Consider the following 18,126-nt stretch of genomic DNA (forward strand, 5'->3'; position numbering starts at 1 on the left):
AGAGCAAAAGCTCCATTTAGGAGTCGTCTGATGATTTCAGCCATGTTGAATTATTTATAGCTCGTCTTGCTTATTCTTGACCAAACGAACCATTACTTTTAAGGGTTATAACTAGGTCGTCTGACAGTTTTGACTTGTACATATGTTAAAGTTGTGCACGTTTTTTCTAAGGGTTTTTTCCATGACAAAAATAACCAGGGAGTCAGAACTCCATTCAATCGTATTTACCTTTGTGGGGGTCATTATTTTTTCACTTCATTGTTTCAAGGTTAAACTAACAAAAACCAGGTGCTCCGCAGGGCGCAGCTTTATACGACCGCAGAGGTCGAACCCTGAACAGTTGGGGCAAGTATGGACAAAACATTCAAGCGTGATACAGCTCTGAATTTGGATTGTGATCAAATTTTTGACATTACATGGTTTTTTTTTACACAAAACAAATGTCAAGATTTTACAAATCAATTAAAGATTTCTTCTTCAAACTTTTTAAATCTAAAATTAAATAGTTGACACAGCATAGGTTTCTGACACAGAATGAATGTGGTCTAATGAACTTAAAAGTTTTATTTTGCCTTTGAGCAATTCACTATGCTGTTGAATATTAATCCTCTCAAAAAAATGTTTGAAGAAATTTTCTTTTTATTTATGAAATCTGAAATGAGAAAAATTTAAACCCCTCCCCCTTTTTTTCACATCCCCGCTTCCCTTTTTCCAAAACTGATATTAATTCAAATTTCTAATGGAGTTTGCAACAATAACTACTCTTTTAAATACACCATAAAATATTAAAATGTAAAATAAAGTGTTTGTTATCACTGAATGGTAAAGATTGGTTGGTAGTAAAAGTGAATATACATTATTTATTGTATAAAACAATAAAAAAACTTCATCAGCAACATTTTATATTGGCAAATTTCCAATGAAGTTATTTACATAAAGTTATTGGCAAATAAAAATAGAAAATGACATCATAGTCATGTCTGGCAAATGTCCAACATACATTATCTAAAAACATTTTAGATAAGATAAGGAAAAAAAGCTTCATCAGCAACATTTTATATTGGCAAATTTCCAATGAAGTTATTTACATAAAGTTATTGGCAAATAAAAATAGAAAATGACATCATAGTCATGTCTGGCAAATTTCCAACATATATTATCAACTACTATTCTATACAAAGAAAGATAACTCCAATTGAAAATTAATTGCTATTGCACAATATTGTGCAATTAGATATTTCTTGCTATTGTGCAATACTGTGCAATTGAAAATTTCTTGCTATTGCACAATACTTGATATGGAATCCTGATTTGGACCAACTTGAAAACTGGGCCCATAATCAAAAATCAAAGTACATATTTAGATAAAGCATATCAAATAAGCCCAAGAATTTAATTTTTGTTAAAATCAAACTTAGTTTAATTTTGGACCCTTTGGACCTTAATGTAGACCAATTTGAAAACTGGACCAAAAATTAAGAATCTACATACACAGTTAGATTTGGCATATCAAAGAACCCCAATTATTCAATTTTTGATGAAAACAAACAAAGTTTAATTTTGGACCCCAATTTGGACTAACTTGAAAACTAGGCCAATAATTAAAAATCTAAGTACATTTTTAGATTCAGCATATCAAAGAACCCCAAGGATTTAATTTTTGTTAAAATCAAACTAAGTTTAATTTTGGACCCTTTGGACCTTAATGTAGACCAATTTGAAAACGGGACCAAAAATTAAGAATCTACATACATAGTTAGATTCGGCATATCAAAAAACCCCAATTATTCAATTTTTGATGAAATCACACAAAGTTCAATTTTGGACCCTTTGGGCCCCTTATTCCTAAACTGTTAGGACCAAAACTCCCAAAATCAAACCCAACCTTCCTTTTATGGTCATTAACCTTGTGTTTAAATTTCATAGATTTCTATTTACTTATACTAAAGTTATGGTGCAAAAACCAAGAATAATGCTTATTTGGGCCCTTTTTTGGCCCTTAATTCCTAAACTGTTGGAACCAAAACTCCCAAAATCAATCCCAACCTTCCTTTTGTGGTCATAAACCTTGTGTCAAAATTTCATAGATTTCTATTCACTTTTACTAAAGTTATAGTGCGAAAATTAAGAAAATGCTTATTTGGGCCCTTTTTGGCCCCCAATTCCTAAAATGTTGGGACCAAAACTCCCAAAATCAATCCCAACCTTCCTTTTGTGGTCATAAACCTTGTGTTAAAATTTCATTGATTTCTATTCACTTATACTAAAGTAAGAGTGCGAAAACTAGAAGTTTTCGGACGACGACGACGACGACGACGTCGACGACGACGCCAACGTAATGGCAATATACGACCAAAAAATTAAAATTTTTGCGGTCGTATAAAAAAACAATTAAAATTCTGGTAGTGATTCCACAAATAAAAAAGAAGTTCAAACCTCACTTTTTTTTTATATATTTTTAAATCTTTAAAATGTTTTCACTAATTTAAATTATTTATAAGCTAAGCCCAGTGTATTAAACTTTGAACTAGCTTCCAGTTTTATGTCACTATAATAAGTCAAGTCTTTTTCAACTGATTCTAGCTTGTTTTAACATTGTGCTGTTACATCATCATCTCAAGATAGAGGAGGGACAAGCACCCCAACATGTTTTAAAACCCTGCCACATCCTGTATGTGCCTGTATAGCTATTGTTTTTTGTTTATATCAATTTTCTCCTGGTTAGTCTGAATAAAACCTGGTCACAGTCGTAAGTGTGTGAACCATGACTGCTGAAAATTTCAATGATTCATATTTTTGCCAGGTTAGCAATATAGGTTCATTGAAGTGTGTGAACTGTACAAGTGTATCACTTAAATATCAGTCATTGATTTCAGATGCTTGGCCATTGGTTGAATTCATTCAATATGTCCTACTTGTTGTAAAAGTATAATGGTGTAGCATAATGTAATCATGATTTTAATACACAGTAGTTCTCTTTTTTTTATCCAACTGGGGTTGTTGACATTTCATTGGCAATTGTTAATTGTAAGCAACAATTGTCAAGGCAAAAGAATTAAGATCTCAAAATATGGTGTACACATTTGCCATGGTTGAAGACAAGATATTTTTCTGTTGTTTATAGTACCATACTTATTAATAAATACCTCACAATATTTATTCATACTGTTAGGCTTTTGGAATAACAATACCAGTTTTTCTGCATCAGACACTCATTTCAACAATCAATGTCTCTTCAGGGATGCTCAAGGCCAAATTATTTGAAAATCCAAAGTTTATTTAAAAGATGAAAAGCTATAAATCATTAAGGAATAAAATGTAGCCAAAGGAAGGAAGCTGTTGTAATTTATGAATCACTTGTATGAGTTAGCCATGTTCAGTCAAAACCTCATTTAAAGCAATAATTCTACCATGTTATCATAACAACTGGCTATGATTTATGATATTCATTGTTAACACCTTTTTGCTTTTTTAAATATTCCATATTACTTTAAGATGAACAGTTCAAGTTATAGCCACTAAAAGTGTTACATACCACCATTGATTTTCCCCTATTGGTCTTTGTTAAATTTGCACTTTTCAAAAAAATGTGTAGAATTTATCTTTGTTTCAAATAAAAATACTTGGCATGAGTAAAGTTTTATCCTGTCCAGTACTATAGAAAAAAAAATCACATAACATTTCATTGCATATAAGAAAATAACCATCACTGGAAGTTAACCAATCAAATTTCTCGCCTTATTTATCTGTGTACAAGGTTTAGTCACCATGTAACCTCAAGATCACAAAATATTCTATAGAAATCCCAAATAAAAAAATAATGGTGCTTTGAAATACCCAAGACATATGTTTATGACACAGAAATTTTTTACTGCAATAAAATGTAGGATTAATTACCTACAACTGTCAAAATCAAGGGAATACTTTTTTCGACCTATTTTCATATACAACCAGATGTGACGTACCACAATTTGGTGGTATTACTCCTAAATGAATGGCCTGAAATCACCATACAGCCTTCAGCAATAAACAAAATCCATCACCATATAGTAAGCTACAAAAGGCTTCCCAAGACAAAATTAATGTAAAACAAATTAAAATATGAAAACTAACAGCTTGGAGATGTAGGATTTTAAAATTTCTCATTTATGAACAAATCCAAAACGCAACGAAATGATAACATGTAATTGTATACATCAATAAATTGTGGTGAAATCTTTAAACAATTGTACAATGTATTAACAGCAGCTACATGTACATTGTATAAACAAATAAATGTACACAAAGGATCATAATATTTGAACAACGGTATAATGTTTTATTGGTAGCTATAGACAAGTAAGTGTATGAGTACACAAAATATCATAAACATTAAATTTTGAGGTATGTGTAATAAATATTTCAATTTCATTTATGTCCAGTTTCTAACAGCAAGCTTTCTAACAATACATGACTTTTATCTGTGATATAAGGTTGGTGTAACCACGACGATGTATAAAACATCATGGTATTACGATCTTTTGCATGACAAATGTTCTTGTAAACCAGTAGTTTCAGTTTATATTCCTTTCTATACATTTCTGTCAGTACTCTTACTGTAGAAACTAAAATATAAAATAGTAAAAATCTGACAAACAATTAAAAAATTCTTTAATTTTTTCTATAATAATACAGAGATGAATAAAGAAAAAGTAAGCTTCCCATGACTCTCCCTCTCTCTCTCTCTGTCAGTAGAATAAATGTTTTTGTATTATGAAGAGTTTTTGACAAAATCATTTTATTTTTTTATCAATGTTTTTCTTTTAATAACAGAATCCAGGTCACATGTGAAATTTGGTTTGATGTTTAAATACCTTACAAGTTAGTACTAGTTTTCATTGCAATTCAAAGTTCAATGAAGTTACTAATCTTGACTAAGGTAATTCAAAATTTAGAAAACTTTAAAACAAAAGCAATATGTATATCCAAAATAAGTTCATTGAAAGTTGTTAAAGCATCAGAAATTGTCAATTCTTCTTTAACACATGATTTATCCTATAACTTTTAGAGTTATTTGATTGTTTACAGACTACAAACTTATTGTAAACAAAGAATTTGTAATATGACAAAGTAACGAATCTTGTGAAAACAATGTAAAATTTGGTTGAATTGTAGTAATATCCAGTTGAATTATCTCCCCATGATTTAAATACAAATGTGCAAAGTTACTTCCCCTGGCAACACTACAGGTTCTTTGGTATAATAAAAAGTCAACATTTACATATAATATATATATAATTTGATTAATTTTGTCTTTCAGACTAAGACAAAACATTTTAAGCAAAGTCCATTTCTAACAAATTAAGAAAAAAATAAACAATCAATTTTTTGATATACATGTAATGTTGCAAATTTGAAAATCTTATGTTTTTTCAAAACAGGCAACAAATCCAAGACTGCAGGTCCATATATGAAGAAAGACATATGAAATTTAAAATGATTCATCAATTATTATCAGAACAAGAAGTAATTGTAACAGGATGCTGTTACGAAGTCTCCCAAACAAAGCTCCCATAACTCGCCTTTCATATGGTCCCATGTTCATTTGATTTGATTTTTTTGTCCCATACAAGAATATATATGGCTTACGGGTGGGGATCTCCACCATTTACAAGTATTCAAACAGGAGGGGGTGGTGGTGACCCCCAGGGACTTTACCTACATTTCATTTGATTTGATTTTATTGTCCCATACAAGAATATATATGGTTTAGGGGTGGGGATGTTGACCATTTACAAGTTTTCAAACAAGAGGGGGTGGTGTGACCCCCTCGGGACTTCCCTTTTATTTCTTTTCATTTGTTTTATTGTCCCCATCAAGAATAAATATTGTTTAGGGGTAAGGATCTGGACCATTTACAAGATAATAGCACATTCTCAAATTGAATGGGGTGGGGGCAACCTCCAGGAACTTCCCTTTAATTTCATATGATTAGCTTTATTGTCCCATACAAGAATATATATGGTTTAGGGGTGGGGATGTTGACCGTTTACAAGTTTTCAAACAAGAGGGGGTGGGGTGACTCCCTCGGGACTTCCCTTTTATTCTATTTCATTTGTTTTATTGTCCCCTACAAGAATATATATGGTTTAGGGGTGGGGATCTGGACCGTATACAAGATAATAGTACATTCTCAAATTGAACGGGGTGGGGGTGACCCCCAGGAACTTCCATTTAATTTCATTTGATTAGTTTTATTGTCCCATACAAGAATAGATATGGGTTTTGGGGTGGGGATGTTGACCGTTTACAAGTTTTCAAACAAGAGGGGGTGGGGTGAGCCCCTAGGGACATCACTTTTATTTCATTTCATTTTTTTTGTCCCCTACAAGAATATATATGGTTAAGGGGTAGGGATCTGGACCATTTACAAGATAATAGCACATTCTCAAATTAAACGGGCTTGGGATGACCCCCTGGGACTTCCCTTTAATTTCATTTGATTTGTTTTATCGTCCCATTCAAGAATATATATGGTTTAGGGGTGGGGATCTGGACCGTTTACAAGATAAAAGCATATTCTCAAATTGAAGGGGGTGGGGATGACCCCCCAGGGACTCCCCCTATATTTCATGTGATTTGTTTTATTGTCCTATAATCATTTCTGAAGACTGCATGTATCTATCACTTACAGTTTTCAAGTTATATTCATTTGAAAATTTTAGAAAATAAAATCCCATAGGGTTCTATAGTAAACCCCTCCCCCCTTTCTACCCCCCAAAATACCCCTTAATAGACCCCAATGCACAAACGAAAGATTGATGGCTCACCTAGACATATTAGTCTACCATTTTATGAAATGCTAAGTCAATCTGACAAGCGGTTTCGGAGAAACGCTGGAGACAAGTTCATTTTTTAAAGTGGCGGAAGAGGAAGAAGTAGCATATTAATCTATTGTAATAAAAATTCATAATATCTAATACAATTTGTAGATTTAGCTAACAAGGTCCTTATATTTGTATAAAGTAACATTTGTTTATAGTGGAAAGTTGTTTTAACATTAAATAAGCTACCATTAAAAATTGCTTCTGTGATTACCTTTAGAGAACTTTGGTTCATTTCCCAATCAATCTATCATGTAGGGAAGATAATTAATACAGATTTCAATCATAGTCTTTTTCAAAAATGATGAACAGTTCTTTATATTGGTATGTAATCATTTTAAGCGTTTCAAATTTATGAAATTATATTCGTACATCAATGTTTTTGATACACCAATAACAAAAACTGAAATATATTGAATCGATACATTTTGTAACTATTCAAATTAATATCAGAAACCTAAACTTAATTATAAAATAATGAACCTGTTAAAGGGAGACAATACTCGCATAACTTTTTCGAATTGGAACATAACACAACGGAATGTCACTCTTGCATACAAATGGCACATCAATATATTAATTAACTGTGCAATCGCGCTCCACCTTCAATGATGATTCTAAATTATAAATATAACCAAAAGTTGTTAATCTATAGATAGTAAAGACTAATGAAATCTAACCCACTGTTAAAATATTTCTTTGCATTTCTTCCTCAGTAAAATGCTTGAGCCACTTGACTTTCATAGCTCATAATTAACGTTTTTACACAATATTTAAATAAAGTAGCTAAAGATTATTCGTTTCTCAAAGTATAAGACGCAATAAAAATCGTATGCTCGCACCGTCTTACCCAAAAACAGATTTAATTAAGTTCTGAACATTTCGACATTTCTTCGTTAAAACCGGTTTTAAACAAATCACAAGTACGTGTTAAGATCCGACTAAATACCCATATCCCGATATTGTCAGGTTTATTTGCTAGAAGAAGAAGAAGAAGAATAATAAAAATAATAAGAACTGAGCAAAAACAATAAGTCTCCAAACTTTGTTTGGGAGACTTAATTAAATATTGAGCACTAAACTTAATTTTTAAAATTAACAGTTTAAAATTTTCATTTATTTGTTATTGGATGAAATGATAGTGAGATACTGTGGATTCAGTATAATTTGTGGGATATTTTCGTTGATTTTGTGGTTACAAATAAACCATGAATTTAAATGGTGAAAAAAGTACAAATTTTGTATAGGCCTGTTCGCATACCTTAGTAAAACCAAGTAATCAGATATCCATGAATTTTCAAGGTTTCCTCAATCACCCAAAAAATTGATACCTACAAAAAATGAGGAATCCACAGTTGCTTAGGGAGCAACCCTTTGATTTTTATGGGGGGGGGGGGGGGGGGGAGTCAGTAAGACAATTTAGGTAAAAAAAAGTCAGGATAAACTAAAAAAAAAAAAAAAGAAAAAAAGGCAGGACCGAACAGAGTGAAAAAAAAGGCAGGACAAAATTTTTCATCGTAGCCCCCCAACCCCCATAAGAATCAAATGGTAGCTCCCTTAAATTCATTTAAACTATTTTCAATTTATTGACATGTTTGGATTCAAATTCATTCAATCCTTTTGATTTATTTTTGAAATTAAAATGCATGCAAAGAATGATCATTCTTGAATAGGCAAGTCAATGCAGAAATTTCTATTTATAAGTAAAATCCATCAAACATTTACAAAGCAATATTTTTACTAGATTTGTGAATGTTGCCAGAATTTCAAGCCTTATATTTGAACTACAAGTCTTCAACTAATTATATAGTAAAAATCCAAAATGATATCAAGTGGGAGTTCATTTCACAAATTATCTCCCTTATATTATCCCATTACTATGTTTTAATCTTCCTTATATATTTACCAAATATATCAGGTGTCCAGGTTTGAAACAAAACCAAATCATCCGTAAGATGATGTTGTAGTTTCATCACACCCACAAACATAGCTGATGTTACTTCCAATTTTTTCACTATTTTTTCCTGCAAAAATAAAACCACTAAGACATTTAAAGTCATAAGAAACCTCAAATCAAAAACAATTATACATACTCAATGGATAGTTTTCACTATAAAACTTATGTACATATACTTTTTTCTGAAGAAAATTCTTTAATTTGTTCATATTTAAAAGAAGCTTACTTTATTTTAATTCCTTCCTTCTAGGAAGCAATGCCCTGACATATTTTCTGTATGCAAAGTGACCTCAGTGTGACTGTGACCCATCTTGTACAAATCTGGTGATAGCAATATGTATGGATGTCCTTAAAACAAACTATTATCTGATTGTACATGATAAACATGTTCTCAATATCCATGCTTTTTTGTTGATTGTTGACAAACAGGTGGCAATCATTAAACTTTGGCTTCAAAACACAAACTTTAATTACCTGCCATATTTTCACAACAACACTGACCAATTGAAAAAAATATTGACCATTATAGAAACTTATGCAAAACTAGAGGCCCTAAAGAGCCTGTGTCGCTCACCTTGGTATATGTGAATATTAAACAAAAGAAGCAGATAGATTCATGACAAAATTATGTTTTGGTGATGGTGATGTGTTTGTACATCTTACTTTACTGAACATTCTTGCTGTTTACAATTATCTCTATCTATAATGAACTTGGTCCAGAAGTTTCAGTGGAAAATGTTAGTAAAAATTTACAAATTTTATGAAAATTGTAAAAAAATTGACTATAAAGGACAATAACTCCTTAGGGGGTCAATTGACCATTTCAGTCATGTTAACTTATTTGTAAATCTTACTTTTCTGAACATTATTGCTGTTTACAGGTTATCTCTATCTATAATAGTATTCAAGATAATAACCAAAAACAGCAAAATTCCCTTAAACTTACCAATTTAGGGGCAGCAACCCAACAACGGGTTGTCCGATTCATCTGAAAATTTAAGGGCAGATAGATCTTGACCTGATAAACAATTTTACAATTTTTCAGAGTTATAAGCCAAAAACTGCATTTTACCCCTATGTTCTATTTTTAGCCATGGTGGCCATCTTGGTTGGTTGGCCGGGTCACTGGACACATTTTTTAAACTAGATACCCAAATGATGATTGTGGCCAAGTTTAGTTAAATTTGGCCCAGTAGTTTCAGAGGAGAAGATTTTTGTAAAAGTTAACGACGACGGACAACGACGACGACGGACGACAACGACGGACGCCAAGTGATGGGAAAAGCTCACTTGGCCCTTTGGGCAAGGTGAGCTAAAAATGATAAAATCGTGCACAGAAGACTAAGTTTATGATGTTTGTATGCATTGGTTCAAAAATTGGAATAACATTATTTTTTTTGACTCTTTTTGAATGACTTTAAGGATTGTGGTGACTTTTTTGGTTGTGTTTATAAAGAAGCTTCCACTAAATCAGTTCATCCTGTAAATTGTACATGAATTCGAAACACAAAAGCTATTCCAATGTCTTCTATATAAAATTCATTAGAATGTACCGGGTATTGAAAAACAACAATTCCTATAAATAGACTATTTTCATATCATCGACTTTTGACTCAGAAGTACTGGTATATAATTTTTCAACAAGTCACCTTTTCTGTGATAAGACATACTAGTGTTTGGTTAATTAAGAGCAACTGAAAGAAGTAAAATCAAGCTTACATCCAGTGCAACTTGGAAAATAAGTAAAAAAGTTATCATTGGTAATAACAGTTACCAATTATTATGTCCTATATATAGAATACACTCAATGTGAAACAAAGCTGTGTGATTTATGCATACATGATTTTGCTTCAGAAGCAGTTTTTGTATTATTTTTATCCTGATGACAGTGCACTAGGCACAGAAACATGTCTATCAATAAATTTTCTGAAGCAGTCCCTAAAGTGTTGTTGGTATAATACTATAAGTTATAAATATATTTAAAAAAAATATGTAACATTGTTAAACTAGAGGCTCTAAAGAGCCTGTGTCGCTCACCTTGGTCTATGTGAATATTAAACAATGGACACAGATGGATTCATGACAGAATTGTGTTTTGGTGATGGTGATGTGTTTGTAGATCTTACTTTACTAAACATTCTTGCTGCTTACAATTATCTCTATCTATAACAGTACTTTCTGTTGAAAATGTTATTGAAAATCTTCAAATTTAAAGAAAGTTGTTAAAAATTGACTATGAAGGGCAATAACTCCTTAGGGAGTCAATTGACTATTCTGGTCATAGTGACTTATTTTTAGTTCTTACTTTGCTGTACATTATTGCTGTTTACAGTTTATCTCTATCTATAATAATATTCAAGATAACAAAAAAACAGTAAAATTTCCTCAAAATTACCAATTCTGGGGCAGCAACCTAACAACCGATTATCCGATTCATCTGAAAATTCCAGGGCAGATAGATTGAGACCTGATCAACAATTTTACTTCCTGTCAGATTTGCTCTTAAAGCTTTGGTTTTTGAGTTATAAGCCAAAAACTGCATTTTATCCCCATGTTCTATTTTTAGCCATGGCGGCCATCTTGGTTTGTTGGCCGAGTTACCGGACACATTTTTTTAACTAGATACCCCAATTATGGCTAAATTTGGTTAAATTTGGCCCAGTAGTTTCAGAGGAGAAGATTTTTCTAAAAGATTACTAAGATTTACGAAAAATGGTTAAAAATTGACTATAAAGGTCAATAACTCCTAAAGTGGTCAACGGACCATTTTGGTCATGTTGACTTATTTGTAGATCTTACTTTGCTGAACATTATTGCTGTTTACAGTTTATCTCTATCTATAATAATATTCAAGATAATAACCAAAACAGCAAAATTTTCTTAAAATTACCATTTCAGGGGCAGTAACCCAACAACGGAATGTCCGATTCATCTGAAAATTTCAGGGCAGATAGATCTTGACCTGAAGAACAATTTAACCCCCATGTCAGATTTGCTCTAAATGCTTTGGTTTTTGAGTAATAAGCCAAAAACTGCATTTTACCCCTTTGTTCTATTTTTAGCCATGGCGCCCATCTTGGTTGGTTGGCCGGGTCACCGGACACATTTTTTTAACAAGATACCCCAATGATGATTATGGTTAAGTTTGGTTAAATTTGGCCCAGTAGTTTGAGAGAAGAAGATTTTTCTAAAAGATTACTAAGATTTACGAAAAATGGTTAAAAATTAACTATAAAGGGCAATAACTCCTAAAGTGGTCAACTGACCATTTTGGTCATGTTGACTTATTTGTAGATCTTTCTTTGCTGAACATTATTGCTGTTTACAGTTTATCTCTATCTATAATAATATTCAAGATAATAACCAAAAACAGCAAAATTTCCTTAAAATTATCAATTCAGGGGCAGCAACCCAACAACAGGTTGTTCGATTCATCTGAAAATTTCAGGGCAGATAGATCTTGACCTAATGAACAATTTTACCCCATGTCAGATTTGCTCTAAATGCTTTGGTTTTTGAGTTATAAGCCAAAAACTGCATTTTACCCCTATGTTCTATTTTTAGCCATGGTGGCCATCTTGGTTGGTTGGCTGGGTCACGCCACACATTTTTTAAACTAGATACCCCAATGATGATTGTGGCCAAGTTTGGATTAATTTGTCCCAGTAGTTTCAGAGGAGAAGATTTTTGTAAAAGATAACTAAGATTTACGAAAAATGGTTAAAAATGGACTAAAAAGGGCAATAACTCCTAAAGGGGTCAACTGACCATTTCGGTCACGTTGACTTATTTGTAAATCTTACTTTGCTGAACATTATTGCTGTAAACAGTTTATCTCTATCTATAATAATATTCAAGATAATAACCAAAAACAGCAAAATTTCCTGAAAATTATCAATTCAGGGGCAGCAACCCAACAACGGGTTGTCCAATTCATCTGAAAATTTCAGGGCAGATAGATCTTCACCTGATAAACAATTTTACCCCTGTCAGATTTGCTCTAAATGCTTTGGTTTTTGAGTTATAACCCAAAAACTGCATTTTACCCCTATGTTCTATTTTTAGCCATGGCGGCCATCTTGGTTAATTGGCCGGGTCACGCCACACATTTTTTAAACTATATACCCCAATGATGATTGTGGCCAAGTTTGGTTTAATTTGGCCCCGTAGTTTCAGAGGAGAAGATTTTTGTAAAAGTTAACGACGACGGACGACGACGACGGACGACGGACGCCGGACGACGACGACGGACGCCGGACGCAAAGTGATGGGAAAAGCTCACTTGGCCCTTCGGGCCAGGTGAGCTAAAAAGTAAAATATTTGAATTACAGGTAGTCATCTTTAAGAATATTCAATTATCATCAATATCATTTTGATTAACTAACCATTTTCTGAATAATACTCAGTAGTGAGGTACATTGTGCTTCTAATTCTTCAGGTATACTTCCATTTTGTAGGGTTTCATCTTTATTCTCCTTGTAACTTTATGACCCAAAATATATACAATAATTATGACATGTATGTAGGAAAATACAGTTTTTATTTGCCTGTACTAAGTCTGGAATAAAAGTGCTGTTTTCCATTTGTTTGATGTGTTTGAGCTTTTTATTTTGCCATTTTTATAGGGGTCTTTCCGATTTAATTTTTTCTTAGAGCTAGGTATTTTTTTACTCTTTTGCATGACCTGTATACAATCATTTTAAATTGAATGTGCATTATTGTACCTTTATCTCTTTATCATTGAAGATAATTCCACTTTCTTTAATTCTTTTTATATTCATAAACTCTGTTTAAGAAGTATTTGCAAATATTTATACTGAAAAATTCACCTATACCGTAGTATATTATACAATTCCTTGATTAAAATAACAAGAGTGCACACGCTGAAATGTCTCGCCTTCTATACTAATCATTGATATTATGTTGATAGTCCTAAGTATAAAGGTTTATTACAACTGTCTCATAAACTTAATATTAACCAAGATAACTAAACAAAGACCAATGAACCTTGAAAATGAGGTCAAGGTCAGATGAACCATGCCAGGCAGACATGTACAGCGAACAATGCTTCTATACAACATATATAGTTGACCTATTATTTATAGTTTAAGAAAAATAGACCAAAACACAAAAACTTAACACTGTGCAATGAACTGTGAAAATGAGGTCATGGTCAAAAGAAACCTGCGCTACTGACATAAAGATCATAAAATATTTCCATACACCAAATATAGTTGACCTATGGCATATAGTATTAGATAAAAAGACCAAAACTCAAAAATCTTAACTTTGACCACTGAACCATGAAAATGAGTTCAAGGTCAAATGACATCCGCCCGCTAAACATGTACACCTTACAATTATTCCATACAACAAATATAGTAGACCTATTGCATATAGTATGAAAAAAACAGACCAAAACACAAAAATTTAACTATAACCACTGAACCATGAAAATAAGGTCAAGGTCACATGACATCTGCCCGCTAGACATGTACACCTTACAATCATTCCATACAACAAATAGAGTAGACCTATTGTATATAGTATGAAAAAAAACAGACCAAAACACAAAAATTTAACTATAACCACTGAACCATGAAAATGAGGTCAAGGTCAGATGACACCTGCCAGTTGGACATGTACACCTTACAGTTCTTCCATACACCGAATATAATAGCCCTATTGCTTATAGTTTCTGAGATATGGACTTGACCACCAAAACTTGACCTTGTTCACTGATCCATGAAATGAGGTCGAGGTCAAGTGAAAACTGTCTGACAGACATGAGGACCTTGCAAGGTACGCACATATCAAATATAGTTATCCTATTACTTATAATAAGAGAGAATTCAACATTACAAAAAATCTGAACTTTTTTTTCAAGTGGTCACTGAACCATGAAAATGAGGTCAAGGACATTGGACATGTGACTGACGGAAACTTCGTAACATGAGGCATCTATATACAAAGTATGAAGCATCCAGGTTTTCCACCTTCTAAAATATAAAGCTTTTAAGAAGTTAGCTAACGCCGTAGCCGCCGCCGCCGGATCACTATCCCTATGTCGAGCTTTCTGCAACAAAAGTTGTAGGCTCGACAAAAATGAAATTTTGAAAATGCATTTTATTGAAATTGAAATATAAGTACTATATAATTATTTTTTTTAAATTCTTACACGTGTTGCAGCTTAATATTAGCTATGGTATCAATAATGTGCATTCCATCTGAGTTAGCGTTCTTCCATTTTTGAATAAGATTATACACATCTGCTACTCCATCTTTGATTTGTCTTTCACTTCCTGTTAAATTTCCACTTTTATTATGCTCTTTCAAATTCCCTGTTAAAAAAAGAATACCATTATGCACATACATTGTACCTGCTAATCCATCCAGGGCAACTGAAATTATTTAGGAAGTCGTGTTGTCAATTTTTCATCATCACTTATTATAATATTACATATCAGTTTCATCTCAGACTATAACACATAGTTTAGCAGTCTCTGGTTGTCATGGTTGCTGCATGAACTTGAAAATTGCTTACCTAAAATTAGTAACAAATAAAGCATCCCTATATCAAAGCGAGGAATTGCCTCTGTGCTATTAAGTGCTGTGTCTTTTGAAAATTGAATTTATTATGCACCTAGCAGGTGGGGTGAAATAAGTTTGACTGATAATAAAAAAATCAACCAATTTGGAATAAGCAATTTTGAGTGTTTGAAAGTCTTGTTATACTCCCCGAAAACAAAGTTGCTGTTATGTTTATGGCCAGTCATTACTGTTCTTGTCATCATTACTCCTCTGAAACCACACAACAGAAATTCATGGAACTTTGACAAAGGACATACTATGTAGATGTGTATATCATGGGAAATCATAGTCAATAGTATAACTTAAATAAGTTATTATTACAGACATTCTATGAGTTGTCTACAATAATAATAATAATAACAATAATAAATACATTATTTAAAGAGGGTAAAATCAGTTAGTACAATACCAATCTGATCCCCTGATGCCCTCTGTTCTATCGTTTCTAACTTTTTTATTTGAAAAGGAATACTGTTCCAAAGAACTGTGCCGGAATATTGAAATGTTTTCTTCATAAAATTTGTTCTCAGGCAACTTTGTTTCTAATATTTTCTTAATCTGTAGTAATATATGTTTGTTATTTGATGAATAAATCATAAATATTTTTGTTTTTAGTGGGAACCAGGGAATTCTTTCAAAATTGATGCTTACCAATCTACCTTTTAAGGTGAAGCTAGCATTCCAGAAAAGCTTAGGCGGATATAGGGAAGGGGTGGCAGGGTGCCTGTTCAAGACATAATAGTGTCCTGAAACACATTACAATCTGTATCATATTAACCATGTTAACATAGAAAGCATATATGACCTCATGTTTAGAATGTGACTTGAATGGAGAGCTGTCTCATTGGTACTCATACCACATCTTTTTATATCTATGATCATTTACTTTAAGAACAACTCAAAAGTGTGTTTATTTTGCGTTGTTTTTCTCACTTGTTTGTAATGCTATAAAATTTGATTAAATTTTTTTTTTATTGTATATTCCATTTACTAGTGTAACACAGAGGTCCCGGATTCGAGTCCCAGTGCAGACAAGCAATTTTGTAATGAAATTCGTGCTCTCTGGTTACATTGGCGCCCAACTAAAAACCCATGGTAGTTAGAGAGGAATTCTAGCTAGGGTATGTTTGTATGAGAGTCATAATGGTATGATGACTCTTGAGGTGGGGGAAGTGTGACGGGATTGCTTCCCTTAGAACATTTGGGAGATACTTAGCAGTCAGGGGTGCTACTTAAACAAGTGATTTCATTATCACCTATTTCAGTGATTTTTTATACTCAGTTATCACCTATTTAAGTGATTTTGGTGTTTTCTTTGATCTTCAAATGCTAATTTCATTGATTTTCCATATTTTCACAAACTTTTCTATAATTTTCCTACTTAAATCAATTATCCCTTTATCTTTGGATATCAATTTCACCAGTGTGCTTGGGCAGTAAGTTAGTGCGCTAAAGCTTTAAAAAGTACCCTTGGGAATTGTTCTGTAATCAAATATTCATTAACTACTGTTACTATCAGACAAAGGTCAACAATATCAGGTGACCTGATTGGTTTTCTTTAGAATTAGAATGATTTGTTTTAAGGTTATGTCCTGATCAACAAATTATTCCAGTTTTTGTATAATCAAATAAACTGTAAAAACTGGCAGGCTTATCAAGCAAATGACAATTTCTGCATGTACATAGTTGTTTTTTCAATGGAATTCCGGTCTGGTCTTTTTACCAATAAAAAAATCAAGCTTGTGGGAAAAATATCCAAAAAATGTTATAAACACTTATTGAAATGATTAAATTTTAACTTCTTAAATTACTTGTTACAGTGATTTTGAAAAGTCTGTGCGAAAATTTTAAATATTTCACAGCCAAAATCACTCAAAGAAGTGATTTTGAAATCACTCAAAGAAGTGATTTTGAAATCACTCAAAGAAGTGATTTTGAAATCACTTGTTTAAGTACCACCCCTGACTGCTTAGTCAGCCATAAGCGGTTGAGCTAAGGGAGTACTTCTTTAGCTCAGTCGGTTAACGTGCTGCCTTGTAACACAAGGATCCTGGGTTCGAGTCCCGGTGGAGACGAGCAATTTTGTAATGAAATTCGTGCTCTTCGGTTACACTAGTGATGTTTCTCATCTCTTATGATATATGAATATTCGCTAGTTGTTATATTATTATTTCAATGTTTACTTCACGTTTATTACTGATCCAATGACATTGAATCATAAAACCAGATGTTTGTTCGCGTAGCTTACAAAAGCATTTGACTATGTGTGGTTGCACAGACACCGTTGAAATGTATTGTTTTTTTCGCATTCAAATTGAGTTTTTGGAAGGTCTTGAGAAATCGTTGTAGCATTCTGGATCTATTAAAACCAAGTTTGCAAGTAAAGCTCTCAGTTTCAGTCCAAATTTGGACTACTTTGAAGTTTCACTACCTTTCAGGTATGTCCATATGTGGGCTACGTTTCTTTTGAGGGATGCGATGTAACTGTTTTATTAATTGTCGACTTATTGTGTTAATATCATTAAACGATAAATGAACTGATTGTGAATATAAATAAAATCTAGGACTAGTTTTTACTTTGACCATGCTTCTTCACTGGTGAAAATCTACTTTCATTTTCGTTCGTCATATCAGGAACGATAACTTTAAAAAAAAATATTGTAACTCGTATACATTTATATGATACCTTATTATGATGATATGTTATCGATGTCC

General features: G+C 32.5%; 1 protein-coding gene across 1 annotated transcript; it reads right to left on the minus strand.

Moving 5' to 3' along the window:
- Positions 1-4,339: 4,339 nt before the first annotated feature.
- LOC139510918 (cyclin-dependent kinase 2-interacting protein-like) lies at positions 4,340-18,053 on the minus strand. Its single transcript, XM_071297469.1, has 5 exons — positions 17,989-18,053; positions 14,999-15,161; positions 13,206-13,302; positions 8,850-8,887; positions 4,340-4,627 (listed from the first exon to the last, which is right to left on the minus strand). The coding sequence occupies exons 1-5, from the start codon at positions 18,038-18,040 to the stop codon at positions 4,408-4,410; spliced, it is 570 nt and encodes a 189-aa protein (XP_071153570.1). The 5' UTR covers positions 18,041-18,053; the 3' UTR covers positions 4,340-4,407.
- Positions 18,054-18,126: the final 73 nt, after the last annotated feature.

This window comes from Mytilus edulis, chromosome 2 (assembly GCF_963676685.1).
Source record: "Mytilus edulis chromosome 2, xbMytEdul2.2, whole genome shotgun sequence".
Lineage (NCBI taxonomy): Eukaryota > Metazoa > Mollusca > Bivalvia > Mytilida > Mytilidae > Mytilus > Mytilus edulis.

What these genes read in the sequence shown, in the direction of transcription:
- LOC139510918 (XM_071297469.1), bottom strand. Translation starts at nt 18,040, where the DNA reads ATGACGAACGAAAATGAAAGTAGATTTTCACCAGTGAAGAAGCATGGT. An exon ending in AGTGAAGAAGCATGGTCAAA is followed by an intron (nt 15,162 to 17,988) that starts GTAAAAACTAGT and finishes TTTTTTTAACAG; the next exon opens with GGAATTTGAAAGAGCATAAT. An exon ending in TTGGAAGTAACATCAGCTAT is followed by an intron (nt 4,628 to 8,849) that starts GTTTGTGGGTGT and finishes ATTGTTTGTCAG; the next exon opens with ATTTTTACTATTTTATATTT.